The sequence below is a fragment of the Aptenodytes patagonicus genome, chromosome 20, assembly GCF_965638725.1.
Source record: "Aptenodytes patagonicus chromosome 20, bAptPat1.pri.cur, whole genome shotgun sequence".
NCBI lineage: Eukaryota > Metazoa > Chordata > Aves > Sphenisciformes > Spheniscidae > Aptenodytes > Aptenodytes patagonicus.
The window spans coordinates 3,773,661-3,792,935 of NC_134968.1; the positions used below are offsets into that span (position 1 = coordinate 3,773,661).

The 19,275-nt window shown below is 43.4% G+C and overlaps 1 protein-coding gene across 10 annotated transcripts in view; it reads right to left on the reverse strand.

Moving 5' to 3' along the window:
- TANC2 (tetratricopeptide repeat, ankyrin repeat and coiled-coil containing 2) overlaps window positions 1–19,275 on the reverse strand; it is a 287,901-nt gene that overhangs the window by 42,339 nt on the left and 226,287 nt on the right. For all 10 annotated transcript variants that reach the window (XM_076356962.1, XM_076356961.1, XM_076356968.1 and 7 more), the window contains 3 exons: window positions 13,573–13,804; window positions 10,349–10,515; window positions 7,678–8,285 (listed from right to left, as the gene is read on the reverse strand). In XM_076356962.1, coding sequence (XP_076213077.1) covers window positions 7,678–8,285; window positions 10,349–10,515; window positions 13,573–13,804 — 1,007 coding nt within the window. The remainder of the gene's footprint in view (window positions 1–7,677; window positions 8,286–10,348; window positions 10,516–13,572; window positions 13,805–19,275) is intronic.

Consider the following 19,275-nt stretch of genomic DNA (forward strand, 5'->3'; position numbering starts at 1 on the left):
GATCTCAAAAGGCAAATGGTGATACACTTTCTGTTCTCATTCAACCTGACGTAATTTAAAATATACAGGATTATAAGAGAATGGGGAATGTAATTTGGAAGTGCTTTACTGCCGCTTTGACCAGGAGTAAATGAACATGTAAGAGGGAAGATGGAACAAAGTCAGGGCTACTCTCTAGTGAACTGCTGGAAGATGGTTTTGCTCCATTAGTGGGTATCAAGATTTGAGGAATGAAATGCCTCTGCTCATTGCAGGGGGGTTGGACTAGATGACTTTTAAAGGTCCCTTCCAATCCAAACTATTCTATGATTCTATGAAGTAACAGGAACAAATTAAGCGACATTTCTTTCTTCGGTCAGCATTGATACTGCCTCTGATTAACTCCACTTCTCTCTTCTTGGTGGCTCCGTCCCACAGAATGGATTACTCCGAGAATATTTTCTTCCATTTAGATGTGAAAATGGTACAGCATACAGAAGTTTACAGTCCAGAAAAAAAGAAAAAGAAAAGATTTTATGAGGACAGTAACTCCAGTCCAGAAAAAAAGAAAAAGAAAAGATTTTATGAGGACAGTAACTCAAGACACTAAATATATTCAAAACCCCCTCTGCATCTGAATGCTTAGGTTGCATGTCTAATGAGCCAGTTAAAACAAGCTGCTCTACTGATGTCCTTTATGGTGGTAGCGATCACATCTGCTCTCCATCTCATCTGTCATGATTTATAATCTGTCTGTCATTTCTCCTCTTCTCTTCCAACTGACGCTGCAGCTGCAGCCCTGCACAAATTTCAGAGGCAAAACCTGCAGCTAAGCCACTTCGCCGCTTCGTTAGGCACAGAGCCACCAGATGAATGAGTTCAAGTTTTCTTCTCTTCTGTGTGCACCCTGTCCTGAACCCTGTAGTACACAAGCATTGGCTTCTGATGCTCAGTGAAGTCCCTGTTAACGGCTGCCCAACTTGCTACCAATAGCTTTAATAATTTATTTTTTTTAGCTCTGTATTTCTGCATGAGATTAGAGTTAACATCTAGAGATGTTGGCGACGTGGATACTTGCATAAAGTAAGTTTCCTACATTCATTTTGTTGAGCTATTGCCCACTCTTTTTATATTTCAAAATGTACTAGGTTACAAGTCATGGAATCAGGAAAACTTGATTCTGGAAGTCACATGGGAAGCCTAAAAGTTGTATTCTCAGAGTCAGCACTCCATCATGTCCCCACCGCTTGGTGAACAGATTGTGTTTGCCCCTCCAATTAACTGGAGGACATTATGATGGATTCATCTTTGTGATCCAAAAATATGGCATTCACTATGGTCTGCTTGAGGAGTAAATTAAAAGAGCAAGAAACATTGTAGACGAAGCCCTGCTCCAAATCGCAGGGCAAGCCACCGTTTCTACCACGCTCCACTCTGCCAAAATTAGAGTTCTGGAAATGATCTGAAAACACCAGATCCTGTGGTGATTTGGCAATTAATTATACTAACTCAGCCCAGGCCTTGCACAAGTGCAGACGACCGGACAGCAGGCTGGGCGAGGAAAAAATTTGACCTCATGTATTTCGGTGACATGTGGCATCCAGCCCACAGCTGGAGACAGCAAAACAACAAATTACAGCACATCCCTCCCGGTTCTGCTGATGCACCAAGTGCTGGCACGTACCTGTACCCGGGGGCACTCAGAAAAGCCCAGCGTGAGCTACAGTACACGCAGAGCTAAGAGACTGGCACTCCGGAGCCATGAAAAACACATTAAGAGAGGTAATTCCAATGGTAAAGCAATGCTAAAGAATAATGGAAGCAGCAGCGTGCAGCTCCCTGCTGCACCTCGGAGCTGGGGTTGCCGCTGACTGCCGACCGCTTGTGGAAAAGCTGATTACTTCATCTCCATCCTCACAAGGTGCTAGCGGGCACTGCATTATTTTTTATTTTCTGCGTAAGTATATAAGGGATTCAAATAAATCCTAAACCCGTTATTTTGCCTCACCTTGAATTCAAATAGTACCTTTGCTTCCCTGAGTAAAATCCACCCCACGTGAATGCAGAGAAAACACTTAAGACATAGCCTCAGTTTTGGTGAACACTTGATCATTTCAGCTAACAATAAAGCAGAATGTATTTTAGAAGCTTTTCAGAATCTTGTAATATAAAAGAGGAAGAAAGTCAACTAATCCATGCACCATAATGACAGTGACCTACGTATGGAGGAGCTAACTCTGGATAATTTTTAAGAAGCTGATGCGTAATGTAAGGACCCACCCCCCACTTAAAGCTGTTTGTTGTATCCCTGAATTTTTATAAATATCATTTTCACTGACTTCTTTTCCTCCAAACTTTCTAAATTAATTATCTTTTGACTGGGGATTGTTATTTGTCAATCAGATTAAGCATTCCATCAAAATTTAAAAAAAAACCTTATTTTTTTCTAATGTATACACACTATCATTTTGCTGGGTAATATATAAATCCATTAATTTTGTGTAGGAAAAGTCTCCACTTGCAGCATGCCTCCCGAGAGAAAAAGGAAAATGCAAAATACCTACACTGTATTGTATTAAAAGACAGCTCTGCTAGAAACCATGGCAACTCAGCGTGTTGGATTAGAGATGCATACTTCTGTTTGGATCGCTGCTGCATGCTAATCCACGCAGGGTGCCTTTATTTGGGGTTTCAGGGACAGGGACAGACTTGGTTTGTGGATGTAGAAGAGGAGGGAAGAGATGAGGAGATGCCCTCAACCTCAACAATGGAGCCACCAGTACTTCTCCCTGTTTGGTTTTTTTGCGTATCTCCGTTTAATAGGTATCTTCTAATAAAGTCAATGAGCAAGAGCTGCCCGATAAAGTCTTGGTGCACTGAAGAGAACATCTACTGCAGAGTATCGATTCCTCATGCGGTATTTCCAAGCTTGGGTTTCAGAGCCAGATCAGCCCAGCGGTGCCATCGCTGAACAAGGCACCAACACCCCTTTTGAGAGATGCCAAATGCCTGCTGGGTCTCTCTCCATACCTGAGCATTCAGCTTTTCTGGAAACCTGGCCATAGATGTTCGGGATTTCAGACTAACACTGCATCTGTAGTATCCATGAGAACAGCTCTGCATTTCCGCACAGGGAAAACGTCCTGCAGGCAGCAGGATATTCCTCCAAAGTTCTCTACCAGGAGACTCTCCTCCATCATCACGCCAGTGACTGCTGTCCTCGCCGCTCTCGCTCTTCTTATGGAAGGAAAAAAGCTTCTGTCTGGTAAACCACAGAGTAAGTGCAGTTAACCAAACATCTGTGCAACAGCAAGAAGCCAGAAGCAGAACAGAGCCTTTGTCGTGTTAAGGAACAGTTTAATTTCTGCAGACAAAAAGCATTCTTCGTTATGCTTACTTGCAGACTGGCCTTAATAAAGCCCAGCTCAGCAGAGCTTCTGCTCTGCCTATCCAACACTGCAGCTCCAGGTGGGAAAAAAACCTTGGCCTGCACTTCCAGAGTTCAGCAAACAGGAGCAAGCCTACGCCGAAGGCACCACCTCTGCAGCTTCCCATCTTCTCCGAGTTCCAGCCCGGTGCAGGTCACCTCCCCAGGAGCGGCATGTCCACGCCTGAGCGAGTCACCCTGGACTGCCCTCCAGGCAGCAGAGGGGATCGGGTATGGGATTCAGCTCATCCAGGTCAACGGCTAAAACAGGCCAGATGAATTGCTTCAAGCATTAAAGGAGATCAGAGTGACTGCCTGAGGAACAGATGAGTGGATTGCAAGCATCTAAAATTAGGTGAGATGAATCCAAGCCAGAGATGAAGCACTTGAGGTGAAGATCTAAATGCTTCACTTTGCTAAGGTCCCACGGACGCTGGGAAGTTCCCTGAGCAGTGCAGACAAAAAGCCCGTTTCTACCCTGCTCCGGTGAGTAGTGACAATAGGTCAGCACGCACAACATTGGGTGGTCCAGTGCCACCCTGAGAAGCAAAAGCCCAAATTAAGACAGTCATATGCGTGCAACAGTACAGAGAGTATCTTTTTCCTTCCTCAGTTTTCCTGTACAAGAAAAGAAAATCTATGAATCTACCTCAAAACCCTGTGTATTGGTTAGAAGAGCAGCCTGGACAGATTCATCTCATCCAGTTTTATTTGTCAATACTGGAGACATCTCCTGGTGAGACCATCACCCCAAACTCCCTCCATAAATCAACAGGAGGAGACGCTTCCCAGGCACTCTTCATCTAATCTATTTTAGCCTTTTAGCTCATGATGAAATGAATCATTCTTATTTCTCTCCTCTGACTATAAAACAAGTCTAGACAAGTAACTCAGATGTTGATACTTAAATCTGGATAGAGTAATTTCACTTCTGGGGTCCATTTCTGACTACAGCTCTTTTACTGCCTTGCCAGGGCAAATCACTTCACTTCTGCCTCTCTCACGGTCCCCTCATCAGCAGCGCAGGGATAAAACATTTTATTAGCGTTGTAAAAGCATGGAAAATAATTGCATGGAAGTTTCTGATTAAGTCTAGGCAGAAAACAGCACAGCCTTATAGCAGAATTTAGGTTAAGAAATACAAGTGTAAGAGTGAACGTACAATAATAACCACTTTCTCCATGCACCAGTCACAAAGGATTGGGTATTCCCCTAAAATGTTTTATGTTATTTGTCAACTAAGACGCTTGGTTAATAGTGCTACACTGACAGGCTGGGGAAGTCATTACTGCAATGCTGGTTAAACGCTCTGACAAACACTTTTTTGGTGCCCTGTTATTAAACAATGGTGGATGCTGGGGGGGTTCCCCTGCAGGAGGGCCTGCAGTGATAGCGTTCCCCTTCGATGCCAATTAGCCTTTGCTTTGGACAGCAAACAGACGGTGAGCGTTCAAAGAAGAGGGTTAGCATCTCAACAGGCTAACACAACAATCCAGAGGCTGGAGATCTGCTGTTTAGCTTAAAAGCGTAGAAAAATGTGATAATTTCTGGACATTGTGTTCTTCCTCTCCCCTCTTTTCCGTGCTTCTGAGAACATGGGAGCTCACTCTCATTAATGAAACGAGGAAGATTACCCCAGCTGCGGTGCTGTGGACACGAGGCCCATTATCCCAATTTCCTTCATAACATCCTCACACCTGGACACTCTGTCAGGGTAAGTCAATTAAAAGCAGCTTCACAAAACCACATTTCACTTCAAAGCTCTTCTCCTGGGGAAAAAAATCAACCTCAGCAACCTGACTCTTTGCATATCGACATGGCAAGGTCAACAAGCTTCATGTGAACAGCGCATTTCTGCAACACCGGAGGACGAACTTCAGGAGCGGTCCATAGAGTTGCCATGTCTTCTCAATTCCCAAGCTAGCAGAAGACATCAAACTGGCTGGGAACAAACCAGACGCAGGCAAATTTTCATAGGCTACTCCTATGAGCTCCGTCAGTGGCAAGCTGTGCTTCTTTTAGAAGAAATAAAATGAAAAATCATTACTTATCTTAATCGTTGCTAAGGGTTTACCATGCTCCGAGCTCAACATCTCAATATTAGCTCTTCCCTGAGAGCTGGACAGGAGGATTTTGAGGAGCACAATAGCTGAATCTCAGGGGGTCCAGTCTATTAATCACTGAAATGTATCCTGTTTCATTATCTACCATCAGAGTATAATGCAATTAGTGCACATTATACATGAGAGATATTTATTAGTCCTCCAGTACGTATGGACTCATCCTCAAGGCAGTGGGAGCCCGTTATATGCATTGCAACTTCTTTTTTGCCAGTGGCAAGGAGCTGAGTCTGGTTAGCTCTGCAGGGATTCCCTACTTGCAAAGAGCATGAGCGTTCCCCGTACACTTTAAAGTCACCATTAATTTATCATGTGAAATGGCACGTACGGGATGAAAAGTGATGCCTGAAAGTCTCCTGAATGGTCTGGAGGGCAGTGCGATGTGTTCGTGACGTTCATGAAAGGCAGCACCAAACCCGAACCCTGAGCAGAGATCTATCGCATCGCTGGTGACTTGTCGAGCAAGTACGGGCCAATTTGTGCCTTTGTGCTAAAATCACACACGGTTGCATGCCTGGTTTCAGTGCGAAACCACCTAAAACGCAGCACATTTGAGTTTCATTCTGAATTTGGTATTCTGAGAATGCCCTTACCCATCACTGTGAGAATGAAAAGGAGTACTTCTGGATCCAGAGGACCAAAGCCCCCGCCGTTACCTAGCCACATGCATTGCTATCTCACGCAGCACCCAACACACGCAGGTGTCTTACCCACCAGGTAAGCATCCTGCACCTTAATTTTCTTTTCATGGTAACAAAGGAAACTAGTGATTTTTCTGAGTTGCTCTCGCTATGGTTCGTTACGGCAAGTGCTGTGTGATTAGTGATAATTGCCAGGCATGCTGGCTGCCGTCCCCTCGCCCGGCTGATGACAAGCTCTCCTACAGCCAGGCCAGACAAAACCACAGGGGCCAGACAAAACCAGTAGCGCCGGGCGGGAGCGACTGGGAGGGAGAGAGCTCTCAGCTCCATCGGTGTAAGCGCCGCACAGGCATTGCAGACAGGGTGGAAAAGCATTACATGGTGACAAGCACTTAATGACTTCGAGGAAGGATATTAAATAACTAACATTGATTGATATAAAGGCACCTGCTGCTGTGAGGTGCTTTACGAAGGGTTCGCTCAACAGGACTATTGCACAGAACCTACTAAAACAGAGAAGACGCCCGTTGGGAGGAGCTGTATAGTATTTTTCTACTGCAGCCTGTTTACCACAAAATTTAAAGTGGTAAATTACTCTGACACTGCTAACAGCAACAGCTGCTTTAATCAGCCGGGTGGCTATTCGGTTCCAGCAGATACCATCAGATTTTCTTCAGACTGACCATAGGGTCTGGGAGATGCACTGACACAGCCTTGAATCCAGGTGTCTCCCCGATTTTTATAATCATATTTTAAGAAATGGGAAGGCCAAATGGAGCAAAGCTGATGGGGATAAACTACTAGAATTACAGTCAAGAGTGTCTGTTTCCACTCTTCAGTAGAAACAAAGACAACGTTGTTAATACTGATCATTGGGTTTAGAGAATATAAATCTAACCATGATTAAATTCTGTTCCCTGTGAGGTAAGCCAGGAACTCAGCTGCTATCAGGACAGAGATTATGGATGCATTTACAATCCAAAATTGCTAGAGCCTGATTCTGTTCCTTATTTTGCTTTCAAAAAGACATTTAGTAGGACTACGAGGAACACAACTTCAAAAAGAAGCCAACTGCAAAAGACATATCCACACTGTTCATCCTTCATCTCCTTATCCTCTACTTCATGTGGTTTCGGTACCTTTGGAGAAAGGGAGGATGATTTCCCGTCTCCAGACTGAGCTGGCACGAGTAATCTGCCAATATGCAGACATCCCTGGTGATGCCTGTACGGGAGCTAGTCAACTCGGGGCCTTCTGAGGAACAGCTGATCTCATTCTGAAGATGACTATGAGGTTTGCCGGGTCAGTTGTGTGCCATGGGGGTGCTTATTTCTTTCCATGAACAACATAAAGATCTAAGGTGACTAGTACAGATGTAGAGATCTACAGTGTAGACAGACCAAAGTCAGGTGAGACGCATCCATGTCCAACCTCGTAAAATGAAATGATTCAGATAATAGTATGAGATGAACACATTTGTAAACTCTGATTTCTCAGAGCATTTGCTTACCTAGGATCACAAAGAAACTTGGTCTTTTCACCTTCTTCTCTCCAAATAAGCCATTCTCGGAAAGAGGGATGAACAAACATTCGCGTCATATCTCTACGTTTGATAAGAAACATAGAAAGGTTCTCCATCCTCTGCTGAAAGTCATCCCACTCCAAAGTGCCCTCAATGTTACCTGCATTAATGGCCTGAAAAATATGTTCATCTGTTAATGGATGCAGAGATGCCACTGCCACATTCAAGAGAGGCATAACCCGATCAAAGGAAGACTGCGTTGGGAACTTCATATTGCACTGCAACAGGTAAACTTCTGACAGAGACACTGGGACTACTTTGTAGCTGGAGCTTTTTAGTACTAGGTATCCTTTCTCTATGAGATCAAAAGTGAGTTTTAGGTACAGATAGGACCCTTGGCTCAAGGTCTTGAGGTGAGAACTGAGTTTGCCAAACGTAGTGTTGTCCATTTTGCCGTTAAGCGAGATGTTGTTCTGGATCTCCGAGCTGCTGTGTATCCGATGAAGGATATATGCCTGCAGGTCCTGGTCTATGGCTTCATTCTCTTCCAGCCTATCCAAAAATATTCTGTGGAAGGGCAACAGCTTAATTATTTCCTGCAAAGAAAGAAAGAAAAAAAAGGATACTTATGCTGGCAGTGTTCATTATTCATTAAGTAAACTTAATTCATATTACAACAGCACCTTTGAGACTCCTTTAAGACCTCTTCCATCAGGGCAAGCACACAAGATGGCAGTTTGTGCCCTCAGGACCTCACAATCTCATCTATAATCAAGTAGGTTGCGTGTGAAACATGACTGAAATAAAAATAAGGACACTGTTCCTAATACCGCATCCATGGAAAGGGCTGGAAAATTCACACAGGGCGGTGTCCTTGTTATTCCTACCCCACCCCAACCACGTATTGACATGCCACCCCTTCTGCCGCCATGTCCGAGGGAATGGACAACCAGATGACAGATCCGAGGCCAGAAGAAATTTTGCTGAAGCCGAGCCAAGTACCTCCCCAGGAATGTGCTCCCATATCACACAGCTGCTATTAACAGGGAAATGCATGGAAACATCAGGACAGATAATAGCGAGTATTTTCCAGTGCAAAATAAATACGTCTATCTGCTGCAGGATAGTGTGGCCAGGGATTCTCTCATCTGCTGAGCTCACTGATGATGCTTTATGCAACATAAACCAAAGATCATCAAAGGCATTTCCAAAGGAATTCTTGCGTCATGGGCTCTCAGTCACTGCGAAGCAGGGAGAAATGATGCAACGGAGCTGGACAAGGCAGTTGCAGGAGAAGCCATCAATTCTCCGGAAAAAAATAAAGAGGGTGAGCACAGTACAAAACTAAAGCTTGCAGTGAAAACTGCAAAGGGCTGCAAAAGCCCTAATTAAATGAGGAATTCAAGTCATAGGGATGCAATTTACCTACAATTACAAAAAGATTTCTTCCAAATGATGTTTAATCTAGTCCACTACTGAGCAAAAAAAGAACTGCAACACAAAACAGCAGATAGTCTGTGCTCTCCTGGTGTCTTGGGGAGCAGCTGCCGTTCCCAGCTACAAAGGCAGCGTGCAGCAGCTGGCTGCCTTGATGGAGCTGGAACCAGCACTCAGCTCCTTGCCAGGAGGACCACAGTAAATCAACCTGTGGATCTCAGTAAATATTAGCATATCTCAGTAAAACTGCTTAATGGAACTCCATAAAAATGAACTGTGCAGCCCTGTGCTAATGAAAAAATGGCTAATAATGAAAAAATGAGAAATGTAGAGCTGCAGACACGCCTTTCTGCCCAGACCAGCTGGTCCAGCTGAAGAGTGGCTCTGAGCTGGCTCCCAAACGTATGTCTCGTCCTTCCGACATCTGTCTCCTCTGGGCTCCTGGCTCCGATGCTCAGTGTGAATGTTCCCACAAGTGATGCTGCAAATCAACCAGCTCTACTGTGAAACAGTTGAAAGAGCAGATCTGCCCTAACTGGGTCACTGCGTTTGCTTCCCAGCTTGCTCCATTCAGATGGGCAGTTGAGCCAACAAACTAAGGTCAGCTTAATCCTTGTGCCAAGAGAGTGGTGAGGAGTAGCTAAGGACAGGCTGAAGGTAAAAACCTGCCCAGCTGCAAACTAAAATAAAAATACTTAAGAATAACCCAAACGACATTCAGCTTAGAGCTTCAGCACCTGCTCAAGATATTCTTCATTGAGCTGAATAATGTCGTGGCCCGACATTGACTCCACCAGACTGAAACAACCACACTCTCTCACACCCTGGGTCACGCAGAAGGCGTATGAAGATACGCATTCCTTCGCCCTTCCACACGGAGGAGAGGATGTTCTCGAGCAGCACAGGCTGACAGACATCAGGCCCTACCCTCCTAATACGCTCGGCAAGCAAGTAGCCCATTGGCATGTGAGCTGTCTCACTCAAATGAACTCAACTATTTGCTGATGAACATTTATTGACATCAGTAAGTGATGCTGGATTAGATCCTTGCAACGCTGTAGAGCGAGTTTGGGGACATGAATGTAAATCCAAGTACAAAAAACCCAAAAGGATAACCTGAAATAAAGGGTCTTAAGCAAATCCAGATATCCACTAAGATCTTCTTTATCAAAGCCCATTGTGACAATGACACAGTTTATCACAATTCTTGGTCTCAGCATACCTGTAGACTTGTCCTGACTGTCACTACCAGCTTCAGCCAGGAAGGGAATTTTCCAATCATTTTGCTCAGGAATGATACTATAGTGTCTCCATAATCTGGCTTGTGAAATTCAGCCTCATTTAAACCATCGATTAATATAATGAAATCTTCATCAGGGATCTTCCTCTCTGAGAGAAAGAGAAAAAGCATTTATTTGAAAGGCTAGACATGCAACTATAATGTACTGCAAAGTCACTACAGTGTTTTAAAGCATCATCAGGTATTGCTAAAGAAGAAAAAAGACACAGTAGCAGCACCTTTCTTATGATACTTTAATTGCATATACACACAGAGGTAGGCCCACACATCTGCTATTTCAACTCTTATAAAATATGTATTTTAGTTATGACACACACAACTGTGATATCCCATGGATAAAAAATTACCTCTTCCACAAAGTCCGATGTTATTTGATGTGAATCAGTATCTTTCTGGTAAGTTTTAATAAACAGATTATTAGCGGTTCTCTATAGTTTTGGTGTTAAACTCTCACCCTGATGTCAGCCTGTCTTAATTTTTGCAACTGCAGAAATTCACCTCCCCAACATCTCTAGATCCTTCCGATCTGTACTTTGGGCACTGGTTTCTTGATCAACTGAGGTCTGGGCAAGTGTTTTGAAACAGAAGCAAACCTGATTCACAGGCAAAACAATTATTTGAGGAGAGTAAATCATCAGCCTGCGTGTGTGGGGCTGGTCATTCAACATTTTGCAGGTTACAACCTCTGTTCAGCAGAGACTGTTCCAAACAACAGTAAAGGAATTCGATCATGAGTCTGTAGCCAAACCTCTTCTATAAACAAGTCAGGAGGAATAAAAAGGACCCTACAAAAAGCAAATCACGGACTTCTTCAACAGGGTAGTTTTGCTGCTGGTGAATACAGTAACCAAATTGACGTAGTCAATGAAGTCAGTGTTTCTACGTCAGATGCTGAGAGCTGAGTATAGCTTTATAACTAATGATATAGATTCTTTTAGACTTGCATCTTAAGCTCAAGTGGTATCTTCTCAAAGGTAATCTTGCCTAACAAACTCAAAAACAGGTGGGAAACAAGAGTCTATTGTTGGCATATGCTACTAACATGTACTACAGAGTCTGATCTGTAGAAAGTTTGCTCTCCTTTGTGAAGTACTATGGATAAATCCTGCTGTCAAAAAGCTCAGTATTCCCAATAGCAGGTTAGCTTTTCCCTTTGACTTTGAATTGCATCAGGAAATTTTCTATAAAAACCCAGCACAAAATGTTCATCGATGACATGAGCAGTCTCTGCAGTGTTCCAGGGAGAACAGAAATTCGTAAACACCTTGTGTTCCATACTGCTGAGCATCAAAATCCCATCTTGTCCTTGCCTTACGTTACCAAGTTGCATTTATTTCCTAACATACTGTTAATATCCATGTGAAAAACACATTTTGCACTAAAATTACCACAGATCCTTTTTCAGTTAACTTCTCAGTAAGATTATTGGGTACACTAGAAAATACACTTTATGACTCTCTGAAATCTTGGGAGTGAATATAGTGCCTGAGTTTTATACCCACATCTCATGTTTCTCATAAAGCCTGAGGGAGAGAGGAGAAAGCAGGGAGTAGGGGAAGAATCAGAACTTTGTTCTCCTATGTATTATTTAGATTCCTTGAGATTAAAAAAAAAAAAAAAAAAATGTATTTGAGAAACATGAATCTAACTTTCTCAGTGACATTAACCATGAACGGCTGCACAATAATTTTGTCCCAGTAGCATTAAAGCTTCAACAGCACCTTGTAAAAGACCTGCTGATATATTTACAGAGTCTTAAATGTTATATATTTTAAAACCAATTTCCAGACACTGTTCATTTTGTTACAAAACACTTGGTGCAAATTAGCTTGCCAGCACTCTCGATCAGCAAGGTTGAAAGATGGGAGTCCTGATCATTGGCTCCATTGGAGCTATGTTGAGTGCAGAGCCCAAGAGGAAAAAGAAAAGCTTTTATATAAAATTTTTCCACCCCCCAGACCTTTGGACCAGATGGGGGTCAACCTGCTTGGCAAGAAAAATAAGCATCCTCCGAAATGCTCTGAATTCAATAGCTGGAATACCTCCCAAGGAGTTACTGTAATAACCACAAATTATTTTCCTTTAAAGCAGCGGTTCCTAAATGTATCTTTTTTTTGCCAAGAGTGTTGGTAGGAAAGAGTAGCCATGCTACTCCTACAGTGACATTTCTCCATGCCAGGAAAATCAACTGCTGTCGAGCTGTGCTGGCTCTACGTGTGCTTTGTGCCTGGTGGAACCACACGTGTTGGACCCAGATGCTGCTGCTCAGAGTTTCAACACTGTGTTTTGAAGAGCTGATTTGAACAACAGGGCTTTGCATTTGGTAGAAGATGCATCTATTTCATGTTGGCTCCTACACTGTCATATGTAGGGTGGTAACAGAAAATTATCTGAATTATTTTTGCAGCTAACTTGCAGCATGCCATTTTAATAAGTACCATTTTGCAGGACAACAGAGTCCCGAACTCTGCAACGCTCTGACAGTTTTCATGGCAACGAGCAAAGATCTTAAATTTAGCGATTGTCACAACAAAGTAGTTTTATCTTGCAGAGGGAAGAAAGAAAAGGAGACAAAACCAATGCTGCATTAGAAAAAGCTCTGCAATCTGTAATCAGTGTAAGGCTTGTTACCAGTTGCCCTAGAAGCTTTACACAGGGTATCTTTTATGGTATCAGCCCTTTTGGTGAAAGCTTCAAATTCTCAAAAGCCCACTAAATAATGGCAGGGAAAGAGAAAAACGTTCACCCCCAACCAAATAAATCAGAACACATTGCCATAAGTAGAGCTGTGCATGGAAATTGTTGCTTGTTTTCACCTTCAGGACTGCGAGGCCACAGTTGGGACGTGGAAGAAAGCAAGAGAAGAGAAAGCCAAACGCACGCTGTCATTAGCGTTTCATCTATGGCCCTGAAACACACACCAGGAGGAGAGGGGTGGTTAACCCCTCACTTCCAAACAAGCCCGATGGCATGGTCTCAGCTTCTCCAGATCTCACCTCTTCCCTGCAGCTCTTCAGATGTGACGCAGAAGGATTAATCAATGGCTTTGTTTAAACGCCCAGATGCAACTAAGCAGCGTTTTAAAAATAACAATAAAAAAGGTGTGCAGGAGCTCAGGGAAAGCGTGGGGAATGTCATTACAATACCTTTGTGCAGATTTTCCAAGGGCTCCAGGACTCCCCTCCGGAAGGAGGCCATGGGGTCTTGCACGCAGGACCTCAGGCTGAGCATGCTCTGCAGGTGGGGCTCTCGCAGGAGCTGCTCCCTGTAGGCAACGAACTGCGGCGAGCGGCAGAGCAGGGCGGCCACGTTGTGCACAAACTCTGGCACCAGGCAGGTGTAGGCATTATCAGCTTGGCAGTAGTGATAAGCAACAACCTAGCAAAGAGAAAAAGAACAAAAAAATGCATCTTCATCAGACGCGAGTCAGGCAAGTTGTTAAAAGCAGCGTTTTTCGTTTGGTGAGTTTGATGTATTCCGGCGGGTGAAGCCTTTAAGAGTACTGAGTGTTAACTGCCCGTGACAAGAATCCAGACGAATCAGTTGGTAAAAACAGGCACTGATCCTGAAAAATGACTGGACCTGCCACTTGAGGAATAAATGAAATTAAGCTGTAGCTGCTCACAGAGATGGACAGTGACACTAACTGACATATTGGAAGCACCGCGCTGAGCAGGGAGCGAGAGGATTGTGCTCCAAGCTCCATTTAAGGACTTGGCGTTGGTAATAACTTGTGATTGTTTTCTTGAACTTCTTTCTTATTTGCTGGTTTCAAATGTCAAGCTCCGTAGAAGCAGGCAGAGAGCACTGGCTGAGTACCTTAGAGCAAGGTAGCATCTGCAAACGACAGATTCCCGTGAACAGTGGGGGGGAATGTCATGCTTACTATACATTACTCATCCACTGTGATCCCGCTCTTCATTCAGAAAATCAATTCAATTAAAAAAAAAAAAAAAAAAAAAAAAGGAAACCTTTCTCTCTTCCCAGGTCACCTGATTTTCCCAGCTCCTCAAACTCTGCTAGAACCCACTAACCTCTGCCCACTTATTAAAATAAGCAGAAAACCAGTGATATCTTCTCAGTTCAGTCTGCCAACTTTCCTATTTTCTTTTGCAATATTAAAAAAAGGCCCATAGAAATCTCTCTTTGCTTGTAAAGGACTCGGCAGGCTGCTCCAGTACCGCACCATCCACCAGCTGCTCCTGCTCCCTTACTGACACCAGCCTCCTCGTGGCACGGCCTGGCCATTTGGTGTGAGCCTCTGCCAGGTCAAAAAGCTTTTCTCCAGCTCTCATTCACTGAGTTTTCTTTTCAAATGTCACTGATGATAGTATCCAAAAATATCCCTGCAAGGCAGGTGGGATCAGCTTTGTACCAAACCTACCATTGCCCTGGAGCACTGTAGCACAGAACACAAATATTGCAAAATAAACCACATTTCTGAACGTGGAAAGGACAATATAACTGAGGACACTGTGCCCACGAGCTTTCTGTGGCCCCTCTGGATGCTTTGTGAGCTCGGATGAAACATGGCCTGTGGCTGTTGGCCGTGACTAAGGCTTTCTGGCTTTCCACCTGCAATAACCAGCCCTCGGTTCGCAGCAGGCTCCAAGGCGGATGGGGTGGTGTACCCAGCCCCTGAGCTCTGCCACTGCGAAGGATGGTACTGAGAAATGAAAACATCAGGCTGTGGGGTCTTCACACATTGCTGGCTCAGCACCGGCTTTTCATTTTAAATAGAAATATATGAACTTACCGATGGGGTATAATTTCCTTTCACAGTCAAAATGAGGTGTGATGCATACAGTGATGATAAAGGTAGGCTGTGATTTCAAGCATCAAGCCCTAATACATGTGCTTAAGCTTTAATGGATACCTCCAAATTCCTAACAGAATTTTTCCTACCAGCCAGTTAAAATATAATGTATTCCCTTAGAGAACAGCACTGAGTAAAGTAATAATAAAGGTGGTGATTTCTTTTCAATAATCCTGTTTATTTGGGGATTATAACTTGTGGATTCCACAGTATAAAGTTCTTAAGCGGCCGTCCCTTGATAACAGCTTCCCAGTAACAGAAACCATATCGCTGTACGCAGAGCTCTTATTTCCCACACAATAGGTGTGTAGACACACACACAAAAAAAGCCTCCTTTTTAAGAGAGCCCAATTAACTTCTTCCAGGAATCTAAAGAGCCACGTCACGGAAAAGGGGACATACCCAGTACCCCATGAAGGGAATGGTCACTGCTAGATATTGGGACATACACACAGTTACAAGTCAATTAATTTAAGCCCCTTCAGGTACATTCTTGATCCTTGTGCTGGATTTACCGGTATATTGACTAAGCCTTAAACAGTAGGATAAATGCAATGCTTAATAAGTGGATCTGAAGCTAAACCAGTAAGCAATGAAGATTTTGGAAAGGCAACCAAAGCAAAGGCATTACAATGTTCTCAGAAATGCAACTGCGCCAAGATTTCATCTTGATGTTATTTATTCTCTGTGACATTTTCTCTATCTTCAAATCAAAGAGAGACTGCCAAAAGCCAGTGCTGTAAGCTGAGCCTGGTGCTAGAAATCAGGCTCCTCACTTACTTACACAACCAGAGTTGAGTGGGAAACAGTTTTCTCATCCTGTAAAACTTTTCAAGGCTTCAAAGCATTTCCCTGTTCCACCCTTGGGGATGAGACCAAGGTTAACATGAAAAGTGAATGAAAGAGACTTCAGGACAACCAATGGGTTGGTGTGGACGGGGCTCATCCCCAGCCAGATTCAAACCCTGTTCTTTCTTCCCTGTATTAGGTGAATGCCTTTAATACCCGGCCACTAATGCTGTGGGGAAGGTCTCTTTCCAATTATTTCACTTTATATACTTTAACAATTGCTCAAGGATCCAGCCACAGGGATGGATTACTATCTCCACTGCTTAGGATTCTCTTCTAAGATACAGGAGACCATGTCCAGACCTTGCTCTACACCTGAAATGACCACTCCGTACGATAGTTGTAATTCTGGGGTGTTATTAGTCTCTCCTCCCTTTTTTTTTGCTGGATGAGTCAAGAAGTACATCCAAGAAATAAAAATAAGAACTTGTATAGCCTGGAAATAAACTTTTCATTGAGAAAGGTGTGCTCTCAATAAAAGCTTCATTTTCCACAAATCAAACTACTTTGCTTTAAAAAACTGCTTGAAAAAGTTCCAACCATCTCTCATTGTAAACAAAATCCTTGAATTAAACATTTAATTTTATCTAGAAACTGTGTTACAATAAACGAGATCACCAGGGAACAGCATGTTCTTCCAAAGGTACGGGCATGTCCGGATGCTGTCACCAGTAAACATTTATTTTTGTCTGATATAATTTAAGGCATAATTTTTCTAATCACAGTTTCAATTTGAACTTTGTCATCACATAGCACAAAACACTATAAACATTAAACTGGACTTCCAAAACTTTTAAACCTTTATTTCAGCTATCAGGTTTGTTAAATGATGTTTACAAAGTTGGAAGCTGAGAAGTTCCTTGCTTTTAAGTTTGATTAAATTTAAATCACAGGATCTCAAACATGAAGTATACAACGGCTATATGCAACCCTAATGCAAAAGAAGTGGATTACAATGAAGGATGGGAAAAGTAACACCTAGATCAAGAGAACTGTTCAAAATATCTGCTTATGTCATTTTTGTAAGGGCTGAGAATGCAGTTTTGACAAGTTGAGTGACTCCATGCTGAGAAACCAAGGCATTATGTTGTTTGTATTAAATATCAAATGCCAAAAGTTACAAACTTGTATAATTTCCTTTCTTGCTTGAAAGGGAGCTTCAAAATAATTCACACTTGTATGATGCATATTTTACTTCCAATGATCACCTCCTTTCCTAAAATGATTTGGAGAGTCTAGCTGGCTACACACCAAAGAAGTACATTTATCATGAGCTTTGTGGTAGCCAATTTTTTTAAACAATAATTATGTGTTATAAGGCTTGAGAAACACCAGACGCAGCAAAGGCAGAGCACTGCCTCTAAGAGACCATGGCCAACGTTCAACATGACCCATTCTCCCCTGAAGTGGGATCAAGGAGCACCAAAACTCTCGCTTACCCAGAAATGACACAAACTTCATCTTCTCAACTGCTAAAGCAGAATTACGAAAGACATTATTCATATTCTCTTTAGGTGTTACATCCAGTAAGTCTTCAGAAGTCTCTTCTCCCAACCTTTCCAACACCAGCCATCCTACTCTCTCCTTTCTGCCACAACCACTTCCATTTCTCCCTTCATCCAGCCTCAAGTAACCTTCACCTTCCTACCACCCTTTCTGCTGTCCTTCCATTTGGGTTCACTCCTTCACCCACCTCTTTCTTGGATGCAGGACTTGGCAACAGTGTCCCATCCTGACATGCAGACACCGTACATCTTTCCTGCAGTTCTCCTCCCCACGCCAAAATGCTTTTCTAAATCATGGCCGTGCAAACTGCACCCCCGATCTCCAAGGCCAAGCTACCAATTTCATCTGGCTTGTACTACACCGGCATTTGTATTTGCCCAACCTGAAAGGGATTTTGGCTCAGCTGAGCAGGTATGGAAGAATTCCATGACATCAGGAAAAAAGGGAGATTTCCTCATATAGGTCAGAACCTATGAAAACAGCTTCTGGAAGAAAAAGGAAGACACGTGCGTGTTAAAAGCAAAACGGCTATTCCAAGGATAACGGAAAACGCCAGTGGACGAGGATGGGGACAGCTGCATGAAAGCAGCAAGAAGAAGAGGCTAGAGAGGGCAGAGAGAGCAAAAAAAATATGAGGCACAAAAGAGATTGTGTATCACCTATAGAGTACAGAGGGAGAGAAAAGACTGAACTGTGAAGGAGGGGGAAGAAAAAGAGAGAGAAGGGGGAGAAGATGATATGTCAGGAGAGGCAGGAGATAACAGTAATATGAGAAAGACTGGAAGGACAGTGTTGAACATCAAAGGAGAAAGAGGGGCTGAAGATGGCTCAAGGGAAATAAGTTATTTTTACTTAATAGGACAGGTCAATTTTAAGCAGTTCTCCGGCACAATTTGTGAAAAAGAATATCCTCCATTTAAGAAGCATTCCTCTGACATCACGCCTCTGGTGTGATTTGTCTCGGCTTCCTTCTGTAAGCGTGTCATGCAAGGAGGCCATTCTGCCAACCCCCCCTAAAAGGACCAACCTTGCTTAATCCTGAGCTCACAGTAACACCCCGGTTCCTCCAGTGCTCTTAAACGGCTTCAACGTTGTATTTTAACCGTATTTCTGCACCTGGTAAGATTTATCTCTTTTTGACCCATACAAAGTAGCTTTAAATAAATTCAGTGTAATGCTTTTACCTGCCAAAATGCTATTTGCCAGGCATAACACTGGTTGTAATAACGTAAATGGAAATCAGCACTGCTGTATTTTATCCATTGCACATGACTGTGCATATATGTGGTGACCCAGTTTATTGGGAGCGTTCATTACTTTTACATAGCCGAGTACGCCAGTAAATGCCCTCTGAAACTCATTAGTGTCGCAGGGCATCAAGGCTCAGCAGTAATGAATCCCTCCACCTCCGTGTAAGGTAGGAGTACTCCCTTTCTTTTCATACCCCTGCAGCAATGATAACGACATTTTGGCTTATGGCTTGGAGGATGGAGGGGGGAAGAGCCTCTGAAGCCACCAGCCGTGCTCAGCATCAGCTGAGTGCGCTAATGCAATGGACGTGCAGCTCCTCCACCAGCTGCTCTGCATAGGGTGCGACCCATTAGCACAGCAGAGCTGGCTTTCAGGTCCATTTGTTTAAGTGCTGCTACCACAAGCAACCACACAGCATCCAGAAACC